The sequence below is a fragment of the Microcaecilia unicolor genome, chromosome 7 (assembly GCF_901765095.1).
Source record: "Microcaecilia unicolor chromosome 7, aMicUni1.1, whole genome shotgun sequence".
In the NCBI taxonomy this organism is placed as follows: Eukaryota; Metazoa; Chordata; class Amphibia; order Gymnophiona; family Siphonopidae; genus Microcaecilia; species Microcaecilia unicolor.
In genome coordinates, this window is record NC_044037.1 from 235,347,073 (window position 1) to 235,365,619 (window position 18,547).

Sequence of the window (18,547 nt, forward strand, 5' to 3'; positions counted from 1 at the left end):
TTTAAAATTAACTCCATAAAATGTGATAGCTTTTATTTTTCAATACCAAATTCTAAGCACTAAGCAGTACACAGGAAACATAAATGATCTTTTGTTTTTTTTTAAAGGTAGAATAAAATAGTCACCCTACTGAAATTTAAGTATCACTGGCACAGAAACACTCATAATTTTAGATTCTCCAAAATATTTAGTACAAAGAAAAGGGAAAAAATTACTATATATAAGCACAAAGTCTTTGTCTGCTATTATTACCTTCGAACTCCTTCCCTAATCTTCACCTCTGCAGCTAGAAACATTATGGTTTGAAAGCTCATTTACATAAGAATTGTGGAGACCTGCCAATGACATGAACGGCTTGCTGGCTAAGATAATGGAGCTCTTTAGTTCAGACAAAATGCTGTAACCCAGTCAAGGAAACATAAATCTATTACTATTTGCTCTTATTGTAGAAGGCTGCAAAAAGAATTCCTTTCATTACTGATACTGAAAAGAAACTTCCATCTGCATTCAGAGCCATGTATTCATTGAAACATTTAAGATTTTGTTTGTATTTTTGCCCTTTCACAGTAGACATTCTATCAGATTTTTAAGTTGAAATAAATATATAGCAAAATGCATATTATTCTCTAATTATATAAAGCTTCACCATTGTTTGTCTACAATTATCTTCAATATCCTTCATTCATTTAGGATATACAAAAATCAGACAGGCTTGTATGAAATGCTAAATTCAAAAAATTTAGTTGGTTATGAACCTTTTAAAAGAGACCTTGAATTGTTTTTGTTTTTAAACCTCATGCAGTTAATTGCAGTGTTATGCATACTAAATGTATAATTCTAACTTACCCATCCTAATGAAATAATTGTACTTGATTCTTTATTAATAGCTTTTACAGTTAGCTAAAATTAATGTAAGAATTCTTTGTTTGGGTTCAGTTCCACTAGTTATCACAGGAGGATGGAGAAACAACTATGTAAGTAGAAGTCCTTTAGTAAAATGTTTAACATAAAATTAATTACACTTTTTTCTTTCACACATTGTCTGAAGATAAAATTCCTCCTATGCTAAACATATATTTTTCTTAAATCTAGGATATTAATAACACAATACTATTTAGGATTTACAGTATATAATTTTCTAGGATATAGTTCAATAACAAATTATTGACTAATAGAAAAAGATTTTGTTGTTTGATTAAGGCCTATAGTTTTCCTGGCCTCACATAAGACAAGTAAACCATGCTATAAAGTATTTGAGGTATTCAGAGACTAATGTTATCAAATCTTTTTCAGAAGCAGATCTAAAAAGAATCAGAAGTGGTGATTAATTTCATGCACATTACAGATCTATGAAAATGCATACCAATAATGAAATACTATCAAATATTTTCTATGTCTTTTGAATAATTTGTTATAGGTGAATTTCCCATGGTTGATGATTTATAAGAACATAAAGAATGCAGCTTTCAAAAGATACTGTACAGTAATACAGATCATGACAATTACAGTTGAATAGGATTAATCTCCTATGAGGAAGACTTTATATTTTGAATGCCCCATGTTTCTTTTATCATATGTCACTGTTACTGCTTCTACAGTTCGGAACAATTTATGATTGGTGGCAGTTCTTGCTTACTGTACTGATTTTATTCTTACAAATTAATGAACTTTTTGACAGCAGTTTACAAACATTTGCATTGTCTCTAGTGTAGGTACTTCAATAGCTATGCAGAAAATGATCACAGCAAAGATAAAGCAGTTAACGTGACTAAAATGCATTGAACCACATCATATACTGATTAAATTCACCAAAGCAATGATGTTGCAGTATTTCACAAAATAACTGACCTCTTCTTATTGCGATTTCCTTAGTCCATGCACTCTTTACTTTTGCAAATCTTAATAGGGACTCCATTTAAATTGGTAGCAATTTATAAAGCACTGGATATTCACTGAGGGTGTCATCCAGCAGAATCTTTTACAATTTCTGAAGCAGCATATTTCTTTTTAAAATGCTGGCACCATATGCTTTATCTGCAGTGACAAGACAAGCTCCGCTCTGCACAAAGACTCATTACCTACTGCTTGCTGAATGCTTTTAGTCTCACTGAGGCTGCCCATGGGATCACATGGGATTGCTGTCTGGCCATGCTACTGATTTTAGTATCTATAGGTCTGTTTTGTCAGCTGAGGTTTAGTATTGTGAAGGGAGCAGGTTTTGAAATACCTTATGTTGTAATACCAAATAGTCACATAAAATTACTCATACATGCATTCCATTAAAGAAACCTCTATAAACAAAAATGGGTTCTCTTTGAGGAAACTTTTCTATAAAGACAACTTATCATAATCCCCTACTTTTATTATAGTAATGTCTGTCACTCTCTCAATCAATTATAAGTTCAATAGCAATGTCCAAAATATTTTCACAAATGGCAGGATAAACTTTAGCTGACTCTATATTGGCTCACAAGCCACATAAGCAAGAGTTCATGTAGTCTTTAGCTCAAAAACTTCCCAAAAATAGCTTTATAAACATGTGGATAAAGGTGAGTCAGTTGATGTAGCGTATATAGATTTTCAGAAAGCTTTTTTCAAAGTTCCTTATGAGAGACTCCAGAGAAAATTAAAAAGTCATGGGATAGGAGGCAATGTCCTTCTGTGGATTAGGAATTGATTATTGGACAGAAAACAGAGAGTAGGGTTAAATGGTCATTTTTCTCAATGGAGGAGGATGAATAGTGGAGTGCCACAGGGATCTGTATTGGGACTGGTGCTATTTAAGATATATATATATATATATATATATATATATATATATATATATATATATATATATAATTTATTTTACTGCATTTGTATCCCACATTTTCCCACCTTTTTGTAGGCTCAGTGTGGCTTACATTACATTATGAATGATGGAAATACATTTTGTTACAATTCGGTTATGGATTACATTGTGAAGAGTTATACGAGACAAAATCAAAGTATCGTTAAGGAATATATCAATGGAAAAGAACGTTGAAACATTGGAAGGAAACAACGAGAAGCTAAAGGGCAATATATCATAGCAAAAAACATATGGTATACATTTTTTTTTTGTGAGTAGAGGTATGAGTGTGGTGAGATTTCAGGATTGAGAATTCATAAGTGGATATATATGTCTACCCTGGCCTAGATTTAGGCATAGGCTACCCTTTCCTGCAGGCACACCTAGCCAGTCAGATTTTCAGGATTAACACAATAAATATGCATGAGATACATTTGCATATATTAATTCTATCTTCTGTATATACACTGTGGCAATCCTGAAAACCCAAATGGAGAGAATTGAGAAGCTCTGACATAGACAACTGCCTTGGGTACCAAATTTTGAAGCTACCAAATACTTGGGCTAAACAGAAGTCTGATTCCTCTTGCTTTAGGATCATGCGGTATGATGTCTGGAAGAGAAACCTTCCCTCCCCACCATTCTCCTTGTCACTTAACCTACCAACTAGAAACACATCCGAATCAACACAAACGTACCTAAATCTGCAGTACCCAAGGACTCAACTACAAATCAACTTACGCGTCCAGTTTTTCCTACATAAGCACACAACTGAGGAACACATTACCAAAAGCCTTGAAAACTATGAATGACCACCTAAACTTCTGGAAAACACTAAAAACTAACCTGTTTAAAAAGACATACCCTACCGATCCAACATAAATGCCTGATCTTTGCAACACAACAAAACTAAAGAACATAATGGACATAACACAACTCTTCCGTTGTACGATTCCCTAGTGTGGCTGTGCCACATGAACTTTATCTTACCACAACATCACTTTGTAGTTGTGTACACCGGAGTCTGTAACGCCTCTCCAGTACTATGTAAGCCACATTGAGCCTACAAATAGGTGGGAAAATGTAGGATATAAATGAAACAAATAAATAAATAAATAAACCCTCCATTTTCCCCAGGTACAAGAACTTAGATAATGAGCCCACTAGGGACAGAGCAAGTATCTGCATATAATAGATGTAAACTGCGGTATCTCAAATCCATGACCCCTTTACCCTTTCCAGTCCTGCCCATGGGTGCTAGCATCTTAAATCCAATCATGTGGTTACCTACACAAAGCTTTTTTAATCTGCTCTTATAAAACACAAAGGACTTGAGCAGTGGAACAAGTTACTATGGAAGTTGATTAACTTTGAATGTTTTTAAGTCTAAATAAATCAATCATGCTGCAATTTAAGATCATAACTTCTTGTCTGTTCCCCAGTGGAGCAACAAAATAGCAGATCATGATTAAATTTATACTCCACTGTTTACTAGGCTGTGCGGCAATGCCGACACAGCCCATTGAAATTGAATGGGCTGTGTCAGTATTAGTGTGTAGCTTAGTAAACAGGGGGGATAGTCTTTCTTTCTCTACCCGCTAAGTATTTGAAAAAAGAGACTGCTATCACATCTCTGCTCTGTCTTCCCTTCTTTTGAAGTGAATAAACACAGTTCCTTTAGTCCTCTCTTGTAAGAAAAATTATGAGACTGCAAGATTTCCAGTGGGTTAATGGTCTTGTTCATGCAAATGTTTTCTATGCATGCAAATTAACTGTGTAGAAAACTTCCAAGTGAATTTGAGCCTCAATGCTAGTGTAAAAAAGTAACTTCATTGATGTGTAGTTATCTTTTTCATGAAAACTGGCATTTAAATATAACTTCATTCATACAACATTTTCTTTTAGAATTCTGAGATGAGCTGCTTTGCATTGATATTACATCATAGCAGCTAAGTATCTCAGAATTCAGGTTAACCTTGGCAATATGTGAGGAGGCCATTTTGAAAATATTTTTCCTTCGGAGGATCCATAAACATAAACAGAAGCCCTGAAACCTAGACAATATACAAGGCGGCCATTTTGCAAATATTTTCCTTTGGAGAACCCATATATGTAAAAAAGCACTAAACCTGACATGACCATGTTTCTGCAAATATTGGACTCTTTGCCTGTTTTAACATGCATAGGGGCCCCTCTGAAAAACATTCACAGGTTAATACATTATACACTATGGGGGAGAGAGGTGTTCAGAATTTAATAGCTGGCATACTGGATATTCAGTGCTTTCGGCACTGAATATCTAGGTGTTTGGTAGTAGTTGGAAGGTTATCTGTGTATGGCTGATATTCAGTGTCACACCCAGACAGCTAACCAGGCATAGTTAGAACAGTGTTATTGGGATAATTCTATGAACTAGGCACTGACATTTATGTGCATGTTATGCATGAAAATGCTGGCATGCCACCTAAGTGCAATTCTGTAAATACCCTCTTAACTTTCATACTGCATATTTGTATGAGGGGTATACACAGGGGAGGAGCATGGGCAAGCTCCCAATTGTGCGTATAACTTACAGAATATGGTAAGTTACATGTGTCCCTGCTGCACTTAAGCACTTGCACTTACACCAGCTCTATGGCTGGTATGAGCACCTAAATGTTAAGCGCGGGTTACGCTAGTGTTCAATAAAGAAAAGTGGTTGCCTACTTTCATTTATATAATAGGCTCTTACCACACACCCTCTGGTGCCTAATTGGAGATGCCCAGTTATACAATTGCCCCTTATGGACCAGATTCTATACATGGTGCCTAGAAAATCTGCTCATGGTCACAAACCCATAGTTAAATCCCGTGGCTCCACCACACACAACTGCTGTTGCTTCATCCAACCATCACAAGATGACACTAAATGCCAGTCCTTGAGTCCTGGGGTACTGTACACTCTTCTCCTGGCGTCAAGTAAATTCCACTCCCATATGAATATATTTTGTAAAATTTCCTTTTGTATAATATTTTGGCTTAAATATCTGTCTTCCTGGCGAGAAGGTTGTGAAAGTATGAAGGATGACGACATGAATACAGGAGAAAAACATGAACTGTGACTGGGATGGATGTTAGTTTGAAATATTTACGTTCTTTCTCAGAATACAAGTTTTGCCTTTAAAAAATTTCACTCTCTTTTTTTTCACTTCAGTTTCATCTCGTTCACTCTTTTTGTTTGCATACAGGTCCAAAAATTGTTTAAAAGACTCCATCTGACTTTCTCTACATGTGGCAGCCATCTAAGCAACATGGTCTATTCTTCAATTAGACTAGATTCTACAAATGGCGCCTAAGAAATCGGTGCTGAAAAAAAACAGTGCTTAGTGCTATTCTATAAACTGCATTTAAAGTTAGACATGCTTTATAGAATATTGCTTAGCGCCAGGAACCGTGATTACATTTAGATGTGACCATTTACACCAATGAAAACCTGGTGTAAATCCCCATGTGTAAATTAGGTGCAGATCTTCCTAATACTATAACAAAGCACATAGGGAGGCATATTTTCAAAGCACTTTGGGAGGCTAAGTTCCATAGGTTTCTATGGAACTTTGGGAGGCTAAGTGCTTTGAAAATGAGCTTGAGGGGCTCCTTGACTAAAAGGTTGGTGTGTAGCAATACGCTTGTCGCGCGCCAATCAAGAACTACCGCCGGGCTACCACAGCAGCCCAGCGGTAGTTCCCACCTCCCGTGTGCACCATTTCTAGCATTACAAAAAGTTTCTACTTTTGTAATGCTGGTGCTTACCTGGCGGTAATCAGGCAGCACCATGCACTGCCCGGTTACTGCAGGGTTAGCACGGCAGTCCTTACTGCCACCTCAATGAGGGGTGGTAAGTGCTCCTCCTCAAAATGGCCACGTGGCAAGCGGTTCACTTACCGCGTGGCCTTTTATTTTCCAGAATGACCTTTTACCCGCTGCGATAAAAGGGGGCCTCAGAACATGCCAAAAACATACACTGACGCTAGCACAGGCCCCCTTTTACCACAGCTTAGTAAAAGGACACCATAAATTTTAGGAACAGCCCCAACCCGCCCTTGCTCCTTCCATGGCCACAACCCTTTTTCAGATCCATGTACTAGAATGTGCACCACTATAGAATACGCTTAAAAAGATGCATGTGCAAATTCTCATTATTGCCAATTAGTGCTGATAACTGTTTGCTATTGCCCAGTTACTGGTGCTGATTGGCTCATTATTCAATTAAGTTGAATGTGCAAATTGGAAACATGTCCACATTTGTATGCACAACTCAAAGCGCCATATATAGAGTCCAGGGGTTAATGGATAGTGTACTAATTGTAATCAGTGTTATTTACAAATGTGTTCATAACTTTTGAATTTCATTAGGAATAAAAAATCACAGAGACAAACCAAGTAAATATAATAAAAATTTAATTTTTATTCTTTTGGCTCATTTGTAATGCAGTTCATTATCATTTAGGGCAATAACATTTTCAAGCAAGCAATTCACTAATATGCTATGAATGAATAATTTTAGACCAAGTCCATCTTTAATGTTTGTGTAAGAATCACAATAAATAGAACCTGATGCAACCGATCATATTGGTTTACAACTTTGTTCTTGTGTAAAAGAACTTGAGACCCTCATGATTCCATTTAGAACAGTTTTGGTGCTGCATGAACCAACAAGAAAAAAATTAATTTGTGCAACCACTGGAAAAAGACTGAAGTCTGTCAGCAAGTATTCTACCGATAAAGGCAATGTTCGCAACCCAGGCAACATTCACCCTTCTCTAATTGCAAAACATAATTATTTGGAAAAAATGAAACATTAGTGCCAGTTTAATATATAAATAATTATATATTGAAATCTAAACTGATAACATAGAAAATACATTTTCAGTCACTTATCCTCTATTTTTATCCCTTATTTCATGATAAGTTTCCTTCAGTTACAGCAGAAGTATAATAGATGAAAATTATGAAAAGTAACTTGAAATCGAAATTCATATTTTATTCCTTATCTGCAATTTGTCAAAACTAAAAGAAAATTCATTTTGTACAACTTTCATGTTTTCATAGAAAATTCTACCCATATATTTTCACCAGTGTTAAGTAGTCTGCGATGTGCGGACTGAAGTTTGCCTATGTATCGTTAGGTACCACATAAAAATCTTGAAAATGCAAAACAGAAGAAGTTCTTATATAGTTGCAAACTATTGCTTAAGAACATAAAAGACTGAGGTCTTGATTCACTTTACCACTTGCATATGGCTTCCCTATGAAAGACCTGGATAGCAGTAGGCAGCGAATACAGGCAATATAGGCATGCACCTGTAATAGCTCCCAGACTATTTATAATGGTACGGAATAGAGTTCCTGTCAAAAGCTGACAAACTATATTTATTGTGGTGCACATTAAATGCATTAACTACAGTGTCTGGGATATTTACTTGCTCAAACATCTACCACATGGTAAAGTATCTATTTACATACCAGAAGGGATTTTTATTGATGGATAAAATGTCAACTCCGCTGAGAGCTGAAGATGGCCAAATGATACTGCAAGATACAGCACAGCAATATCTTTAAGGTTATTATCCTTATTTGGTCATTCTAGTATTCTAGGCCAGCATTATTCAATATTTTGTCTTTATACAGAAGAGCACTTGACAAAAGACATAAGTTGTGCCTCCAAACTGGAAAGTCATTTGCACTATAAGACCATGATCTGCATAAAAATAACCTATCTGTGGACTTAAAAGAGATATGACAGTAAGTATAATGGTTTCTCTAGATGCCACACAATATAAACAGCTAAGCACCTCATTAACAGAAAGCTACCCTGGAACACTGAAGTAGTTAAAAATCCATTGCTTTGGGTCACCCCATGATTTTCCATGCAGAAGTGGTGCATCTCTTCATGCAAAAGAATTTGTGTTGATGATAAACAAATGCATCGTACACCTGGTCCCAATGCCTGTAATATAGCCTGTACTCCCCTGTTCCCAACACCAAGATAAGGTTACAAAAACAGTCACCTAAAACAATAATCTAGAAAATGATGATTCCACTAACATGAGATGTTTTAAAATACTAAAAATATCAAAAAAAGAAATGCAAACAATGGATACAATTATCGTACTAAATTCTTTCCTTAAAACAGCATATGTGTGTATCTCTTAACAAGTATCTGCTCACTTCTTCAGCGTTGTCAGCTGATAGTAAAAACAGTAACCTCCACTCAAGATTATTTTGTTACAAAGACAATATTCCTTGACAAGGGGGGGCCACTGTTTTATTATAGGCACTGACCATAAGTACTTTTTAGTAAGAACTATCAGTTTGGCATAGATCTCCTAAAGGAGTCCTGTTGACATAAAGAGGTCACCTTAACAGACTGTAAACAATTTGCCCCACAAATGGATTTGTACTAGTAATTCATTTTTTATTTTCCTTGAAATCTTTCCCTTTGTCTTCTTTTTCTACTTTGTCTTTTTCATATTTCTCTTTGCCTGTGTTTGCTATACTGTCGTATGATGGCGGGGAAGTTGTGGAAGTGGACATGTCAGATTTTTCTGTTGTGGTGTTTTCATTTAAGTGATCAAAAATGGTTTCTTCTTTGATGGGTAGCATATCCCCACCTCTGTTTTTTTCTTTATTATATACAAATGGAGCTTGTTTTATTGTTTTTTTAAAAAGGTAACGTCGGTAACAGCGCTGGATTGTAATAGCAGAAAGCTCCTCTTGTTTGCGGCGTAAAGTGGTAGTGATTGGTTCATATGGAACTTTAGATGGGTTGGATGCCATAAATCGTTCTTCCATTGGTTGACGAAGAGAATCCATCTCTCCACCTTCACCCAGAACGCGCTTTGTAAAAGCAAACAAAATGTCGAGGCAGTGAATTCTGTCACCACTTACCATGGGGAGATCCATTGCAATAAGAAGAACTTTGTTTGGTTTTGGTATGCGAAGGGGAGGATCCAGTGCATCTGCAAAATTTGGAAGCTCATCATACCTTATGAACTGGGTTGCACCTGGATCAAACTTTTCCCAAACCTCATAGAACATCTCAAAGTCATCCTCACCCAAGGGTTCAGCACTTTCTTCTGTAGCCACACTGAAGTTTTCCAAAATAACAGCAATATACATGTTTACTACAATTAGAAATGATATTATGATATAACTGACAAAAAAGAAAATCCCAACAGATGGATTGCCACAGTCTCCTGTATAAGAGCTTCCTGGATGTGCTACATCAGGGTCACAGTCTGGCTTTCCACTGTTAAGAATTGGTGCTAGCAAACCATCCCAACCAGCAGATGTGGTGATTTGAAACAAGCAGATCAGGCTATTGCCAAAGGTTTCAAAATTGAACATATCATCAATGCCGGCTTCCTTCTTAACATAAGCAAAGTTAGACATTCCAAATATGGCATAGATAAACATCACCAAGAAGAGCAGGAGACCAATATTAAATAAAGCAGGAAGTGACATCATCAAAGCAAAAAGTAAAGTGCGAATCCCTTTTGCACCCTTAATAAGACGAAGGATACGGCCTATCCTGGCGAGTCGTATAACTCTGAACAAGGTAGGGGAGACAAAATGTTTTTCAATGATGTCAGCCAGAAACATACCTGTGAAGAATGAAGCTAGTTAGTAACTTTATTCCATTGTTAATTTAAAAATAGTAGCAAATAAAGTATCACAAAATAAAATTGCAGGGTAGACCAATCTGAATGATATAATTATGTTTCATCAGATTTTGCTGAGTCAAAGAAGGCTGAAAACAGAAATCCACAGATGTGTTACAAATACTGATTTCACTCAGGGCATTCTAAAGGCAAGACTTTTCATATTCCTTCACTGGGGCCTATGTACTCAGAGTATACTTAAAATTAGCACAAGCTACTTCAGGGTGGATATTAAAATATTACTGCACCAGATATTTAGTAAAGTAATGCTAGGCATTATAGATGAAAGCCTGAGGTGCCCCTTGATAATGCACAAGGCTGGATGTGGGGCCTGTAGGAGGAAAGGATATGTGCTCCTAACTTCTCAGTAATGGGGACTTTTGGAAGTTCTATGGACAAGGAAAACGTTGTTCCTTATAATCTGTACTGAACTAGGTCAAGAGGAGGTTTGAGAACATTTGTTTTAATTAGCTAGGTGGGAGGGGGATCAATGGGAAGGAGTAATAGACTGGGAAGGGATTTTTAAACAGAAGTGGGAAAGTGGTATTATGGGATACTTATTTTGGACCAAGTGATTGGTAGTGAAAGCAGAAGAAATGGCCTCCACCCAACAGTAAACTACTAACATGCCGAACTGCTGCACTAGCAATTTACTACTTCCCTCAAAAGAAACTAAATTTATGATAAAAGCTTCTGCTCGGAAGCATTAGTACATAGTCGATAATGACTAATTATCTCATTAGCATACTAAGCCCTTGATCAGCATATGTTGGTATGGTAACATTTACTGCATCAACTTATTAGCTAAACAACACACTGTTTTTTTACTGGTTGGGGATTTTGCTACACAGTATTAATTTTGCACTTCAGTGATAATTTCATTAATGTATTTTCTGCATGCAAACATGTTATACATATGGAAAATGGCTCTTATACAACTGTGCAGGTAAATATTCACATAAAAATAGGCACACAGATGTTTTGTAAGACCTGGAGGCATATTTTCAAAGCACTTAGCCTCCCAAAGTTCCATAGAAACCTATGGAACTTAGCCTCCCAAAGTGCTTTGAAAATAAGCCTGCTGGTCTCCCTTTTGGGACTCTGTCACTCCAGTTGCATGAAGTAGGATCTTGAACTGTTAAGGGATGGGAGGGAGGAGCAGGGGGGGAGGTTGTGGGGGGTGAGGGAGTAGGAGTTATAGTATGCAAGGTATGAAAAGTTAGACACTTGGAAATATTTTATTGCATTTATATATTGTGATTACAATTTGTAAACTTTTCTTGGTGTCAATAAACAAGAGTTTAAAAAAAATAGGCACACAAAAACACGGTACCTCTTTTTATGTGATATATGCATAGGTGCCCCTGCAGACATAATTGCAATGTACAGACAGGTGGAATTTGCACAGGCAGAGCTGCAATAGGGCTGTGTGCAGATTTAAAAAAAACTTTCTGCTTCAGGGTAACTGTTAGCAAAACTGGTCCTTCAATAAAATAGAGCTGTTCAGCATACCAAGAGAATTGCTGACATGCTAAACAGTTCTGTTTATTGAAGGACCAGTTCCACTAACAGTTCCCCTGAAGCAGAGATGGAATAAAGCAGGAATTCATGAAACATGGATTCACGGCAGGTTTAATGCATGGACACTCTGATGATACATAGGACTTCACAAGATAAGAATATGAAGATTTAGGAAGCTAAGGGGCTCATTTTCAAAGAACTTAGGGGTCCTTTTACTAAGGTGCGCTAAAATTTGGCCTGTGGTAGTGTAGGCACATGTTTTGGGTGCATGCAGATCCATTTTTCAGCACACAAAAAATGCCTTTTTAAAGTTATTTGCCGGCAATGGATGTGCGGCAAAATCAAAATTGGCGTGCGTCCATTTTGGGTCTGAGACCTTACCACCAGCCATTGACTTAGTGGTAAAGTCTCACTCGGTAACTGGGCAGTAATGACCTACACGTATCAAATCCCACTTGGCGCACGTACTGGACAAATGCCAAAAATGAAATTACCACAAGAACCATACGGTAGCCGGGTGGTAACTCCATTTTGGCACACATTGGGCGCATGTAGACGCATACGCGGCTTAGTAAAAGGGCCCCTTAGACTTACAAAGTTCCATAGGTGATTATGGAACTTTGTAAATCTAAGTGCTTTGAAAAGACGCCTCTAAATAGCATATCCATTACTTCACAGCATGCTGTTGGTGGACTGACGATTATATTGAATACAAGAAGCTTAGGACTGGTAATTGTTGATTGCCTTACTATTGTTTCCTTTTATATATGAAGGTCCTTTCATACTTCATTATACAGATCTTAAGAATTCTTTTGATACAGTGGGGGAAATAAGTATTTGATCCCTTGCTGATTTTGTAAGTTTGCCCACTGACAAAGACATGAGCAGCCCATAATTGAAGGGTAGGTTATTGGTAACAGTGAGAGATAGCACATCACAAATTAAATCCGGAAAATCACATTGTGGAAAGTATATGAATTTATTTGCATTCTGCAGAGGGAAATAAGTATTTAATCCCTCTGGCAAACAAGACCTAATACTTGGTGGCAAAACCCTTGTTGGCAAGCACAGCGGTCAGACGTCTTCTGTAGTTGATGATGAGGTTTGCACACATGTCAGGAGGAATTTTGGTCCACTCCTCTTTGCAGATCATCTCTAAATCATTAAGAGTTCTGGGCTGTCGCTTGGCAACTCGCAGCTTCAGCTCCCTCCATAAGTTTTCAATGGGATTAAGGTCTGGTGACTGGCTAGGCCACTCCATGACCCTAATGTGCTTCTTCCTGAGCCACTCCTTTGTTGCCTTGGCTGTATGTTTTGGGTCATTGTCGTGCTGGAAGACCCAGCCACGACCCATTTTTAAGGCCCTGGCGGAGGGAAGGAGGTTGTCACTCAGAATTGTACGGTACATGGCCCCATCCATTCTCCCATTGATGCGGTGAAGTAGTCCTGTGCCCTTAGCAGAGAAACACCCCCAAAACATAACATTTCCACCTCCATGCTTGACAGTGGGGACGGTGTTCTTTGGGTCATAGGCAGCATTTCTCTTCCTCCAAACACGGCGAGTTGAGTTCATGCCAAAGAGCTCAATTTTTGTCTCATCTGACCACAGCACCTTCTCCCAATCACTCTCGGCATCATCCAGGTGTTCACTGGCAAACTTCAGACGGGCCGTCACATGTGCCTTCCGGAGCAGGGGGACCTTGCGGGCACTGCAGGATTGCAATCCGTTATGTCGTAATGTGTTACCAATGGTTTTCGTGGTGACAGTGGTCCCAGCTGCCTTGAGATCATTGACAAGTTCCCCCCTTGTAGTTGTAGGCTGATTTCTAACCTTCCTCATGATCAAGGATACCCCACGAGGTGAGATTTTGCGTGGAGCCCCAGATCTTTGTCGATTGACAGTCATTTTGTACTTCTTCCATTTTCTTACTATGGCACCAACAGTTGTCTCCTTCTCGCCCAGCGTCTTACTGATGGTTTTGTAGCCCATTCCAGCCTTGTGCAGGTGTATGATCTTGTCCCTGACATCCTTAGACAGCTCCTTGCTCTTGGCCATTTTGTAGAGGTTAGAGTCTGACTGATTCACTGAGTCTGTGGACAGGTGTCTTTCATACAGGTGACCATTGCCGACAGCTGTCTGTCATGCAGGTAACGAGTTGATTTGGAGCATCTACCTGGTCTGTAGGGGCCAGATCTCTTACTGGTTGGTGGGGGATCAAATACTTATTTCCCTCTGCAGAATGCAAATAAATTCATATACTTTCCACAATGTGATTTTCCGGATTTAATTTGTGATGTGCTATCTCTCACTGTTACCAATAACCTACCCTTCAATTATGGGCTGCTCATGTCTTTGTCAGTGGGCAAACTTACAAAATCAGCAAGGGATCAAATACTTATTTCCCCCACTGTACATGTTCAGTAATGTTTGTCAGGTGTTAGTGATTCTGATTTGATTCATTCTGTATTTCTGGTGCAGTTTTTTTATGGGGTGGGTAGATTTTTTGAGCGCCTTTATAAGATAAGCACAACATAGGCGCATTTTAATAACTTTTATAGGCACCCCATTATAAAATTAACCTCTTAATAGATAGGAACAATTGAACCAAATTATTTGCTTTCTCCTTTTTTACCTTCATGAAAAATGACCTATGAGTAAAAATAGTGAATACTGATCCTGTTGTACAGCGCCAGCTCTTCTCTAAGGTGTTTCCTATTCTGCCGTGGCAACCCATGAAATAGCTTCATTGAATTCAATGGTTTTTAGCAGATGGGAGTAACTAGTGAGGTAATTATTTGCTGATAACACAAAGTTATTCAAAGTTATTAAATCGCGAGAGGATTGTGAAAAATTACAAGAGGACCTTACGAGACTGGGAGACTTGGCATCTAAATGGTAATTATTTGCTGATAGCACAAAGTTATTCAAAGCAAATAGAATGTTAGATATTATTAGGAAAGGAATGGAAAACAAAAATGAGGATCATCTTAACATGCGGTGTGCCGCTGAGGCAGGAGAAGAGCAAAAATGACGTACCATTAAAGATGTTTTCGTCTCCGTGAGATCGTTTGCGTTTCGGTTCAGTGCTGTGTACAAGGTCTTCCAAGTCGTGCCTCAGTGCCGTGCTATGCACTAGGTCTGCCAGATCAACCGAAATGGGCCTAGACACGTGTGTCTGTAGAACAATCAACGGCCATAACGGGTTTTAAGGTCCGTCGCTGTATTGGCATGGACAGCTTATAACGCATTAATTTTTCGAATTAGATAACACGGCGTGGCCGGCCACAACGGGGCTCGAAGGTCCGTTGCCGTATAGTGCGTAACTGTTGGCCAAGTATTAGTGGTCGGCCATCACCGCATCTTAGCGTGCGGTGTGCCGCTGAGGCAGGAGAAGAGCAAAAATGACGTACCATTAAAGGTGTTTTCGTCTCCCTGAGATCGTTTGCCCCTCGGTTCAGTACTGTGCACAAGGTCTTCCGAGTCATGCCTCAGTGCCATGCTATGCACTGTGGATTGTGAGCACTGCATGGCCGGCCAAAAACAGCAACCACGCTGTGGCAAACCCATCTGCCATGCGCCATGGGCAGCGTATGTGGGACTCTAGCCTAGTGCGCATAATGCCGTGAGATAGGCAGCTAACCCGAGATGGCCGGCCTTCCTGGAAAAGCTAAATGGGGGTCGGCAGGAGAAAGTTAAAATGCCTTGCAGCTGCACAAAGTTTTAAATGTCTACATACCGTAAAATTTGTTCTCAATTTGCTGGATTATCGTGCTCTGCTGTAAGAGCTTCTTTGGCTGTACTCTGCACAAGCTCTGCCCAGGGCAGACACAAAACATGTGCCTGTAAAAATTTCAGGAGCTGCTGCCCAGGGTTGCTCTTCTCCTGCTTCCAAATTCAAAAGGACTTCCTGTGCAGTTCAAATTCCTCTCTCCTCCTCCCTTGCTCCTCCCCTTCTTTCCTGCCCCCTCCCCTGCTACCCCTTGTTTCCCTCCCACTACTACATCTGCTCTCTAGCTAGGCCCTCCCTGTACCCTCCCCCACACTTCTGTCTTCGCTGGCCTTCAGCCCGGTTGTGGTCGGCCCCCCCTTTAATGGGTGTGCCTGGTTCTTTCTCCTTTTTTACCTTCATGAAAAATGACCTATGAGTAAAAATAGTGAATACTGATCCTGTTGTACAGCGCCAGCTCTTCTCTAAGGTGTCTCCTATTCTGCCGTGGCAACCCATGAAATAGCTTCATTGAATTCAATGGTTTTTAGCAGATGGGAGTAACTAGTGAGGTAATTATTTGCTGATAACACAAAGTTATTCAAAGTTGTTAAATCGCGAGAGGATTGTGAAAAATTACAAGAGGACCTTACGAGACTGGGAGACTTGGCATCTAAATGGTAATTATTTGCTGATAACACAAAGTTATTCAAAGCAAATAGAATGTTAGATATTATTAGGAAAGGAATGGAAAACAAAAATGAGGATGTTATAATGCCTTTGTATCGCTCCATGGTGCGACCGCAACTCGTGTTCAATTCTGGTTGCTGCACCTCAAAAACGATATAGTGGAATTAGAAAAGGTGCAGAGAAGAGCGACAAAAACGATAAAGGGGATGGGTCAACTTCCCTATGAGGAAAAGCTAAAGCAGCTAGAGCTCTTCAGCTTGGAGAAAAGACGGCTGAGGGGAGATATGATAGAGGTCTATAAAATAATGAGTGGACTGGAAAGGGTAGACATGAAGCGTCTGTTTACTCTTTCCAAAAATACTAGGACTAGGGGGCATTCGATGAAGCTACAAAGTAGTAAATTTAAAATGAATTGGAGAAAAGTTTTCTTCACTCAACGTGTAATTAAACTGTGGAATTCATTGCCAGAAAATGTGGTAAAGGTGGTTAGCTTAACTGGGTTTAACAAAAGGTTTGAACGGCTTCCTAAAGAAAAAGTCCATAGACCATTATTAAAATGGACTTGGGGAAACGCCACTGTTTATTTCTGGGATAAGCAGTATAAAATATTTTGTACTTTTTTAGGATCTTGCCAGGTATTTGTGACCTGGATTAGCCACTGTTGGAAACAGGATGCTGGACATGATGGACCTTTGGCCTGTCCCAGTATGGCAATACTTATGTACAACAACTACATATATGCTGCAAGAGGAGCGTGAATTGCTGAAATATGAGAAAGGTCACCATCAGATACCTTCTGCATTTTCTCGTAACTTTCATAATGTCAAACCTAACCTCAAACATTATGAATTCATATAATCCATATTTTCCCATTTGAAATGCAAAACATTCTTACCGATTATGGAGAGAATAACTACTACAAAATCAAAAACATTCCAGCCCACAGTGAAGTAATAATGGCGCAGTGAAATCAACTTGAGCACACATTCTCCCGTAAAAAGGATAACAAAGACGACATTGATCCAGTATAAGTTGTCTTCCTTTTCTTTGCTCTGATCATCTGTTTCTACCATCATTGTAACCATATTAAGGCAAATAAGAATCATGATGATGATATCAAACACTTGTTTTGTAACAAGATCAAAAACAATGCCTTGGAATACATTCTGAAAAAGAAAACAGAAAACAAAGAAAGAATTGTTTATTGCTTATTAAAATTTGACATACCGCCATCTTCTGAAAAGCAGGTCACAACCTACAACCTACAGACCATTTGCTGTTATGAGATTTGTGATGTCATTCATACGTGTAAGAGCACCTCTTCAATCAATTAGTGTGTGCAAACAGGGGGAGATGCTATATATGGCGCCTAAAAATTCAGTTAGGCGCCGATTATAGAATACGTTTAGTTGATATTTCAGCGTATAAATCTATGAGCATCTATTTGCACTAATGAAAATGTGGCGTAAATTCCAGTGTGTAGCTCCCAAATATTGACGTTAATTGGCTCGTTAGCTAATTCATTGTGTGTGCATCTCAGAAGCGTGCCCAAATTTTGGAGCGCAAATCTAGACACCATAAATAGAATCCAGGGGATAATGTGATGCAGTTAACTGCATCTTTGCCACAATAACAGTTAACACTGAGGGGCCCTTTTACTAAGGTGTGCCAAAAAGTGGCCTGCGCTGGTACTGACGCGTGTATTGGGCGCATGCTGGTTCATTTTTCAGCACACGTGCAAAAAAGGCCTTTTTTTGGGGGGGGGGGGGGGAATAGATGTGCCGCAAAATTAACATTGGCACGCATCCATTTTGGACCTGAGACCTTACCGCCACCCATTCACTTAGTGATAAGGTCTCACGCGTTAACCGGGTGTTAATTATCAGCCGATTACCACCTGGTTAGGGCTGTGTGCCAGAAAGTTTACAGCCTACATAGTGGGTATGCGTAAAAAATGAAATTACCGCCTGGGCCACGTGGTAGCCGGGCGGTAGTTCTCAACTGGAACGCGTTGGGCACACATAGGTGCCTACGTGGCTTAGTAGAAGGGCCCCTGAGGATGTTATTGCACATTTAACTGCTAGATTCAGCCCCTGCTC

At 38.9% G+C, this 18,547-nt stretch overlaps 1 protein-coding gene across 11 annotated transcripts in view; it reads right to left on the reverse strand.

Moving 5' to 3' along the window:
• Nucleotides 1-7,291: 7,291 nt before the first annotated feature.
• The window catches only part of LOC115474020 (sodium channel protein type 2 subunit alpha-like), a 183,215-nt gene continuing 171,959 nt past the window's right edge, over nucleotides 7,292-18,547 (reverse strand). For all 11 annotated transcript variants that reach the window (XM_030209301.1, XM_030209297.1, XM_030209294.1 and 8 more), the window contains 2 exons: nucleotides 17,344-17,614; nucleotides 7,292-10,473 (listed from right to left, as the gene is read on the reverse strand). In XM_030209301.1, the coding sequence (XP_030065161.1) occupies nucleotides 9,278-10,473; nucleotides 17,344-17,614 (1,467 nt within the window). In that variant the 3' untranslated portion in view covers nucleotides 7,292-9,277. The remainder of the gene's footprint in view (nucleotides 10,474-17,343; nucleotides 17,615-18,547) is intronic.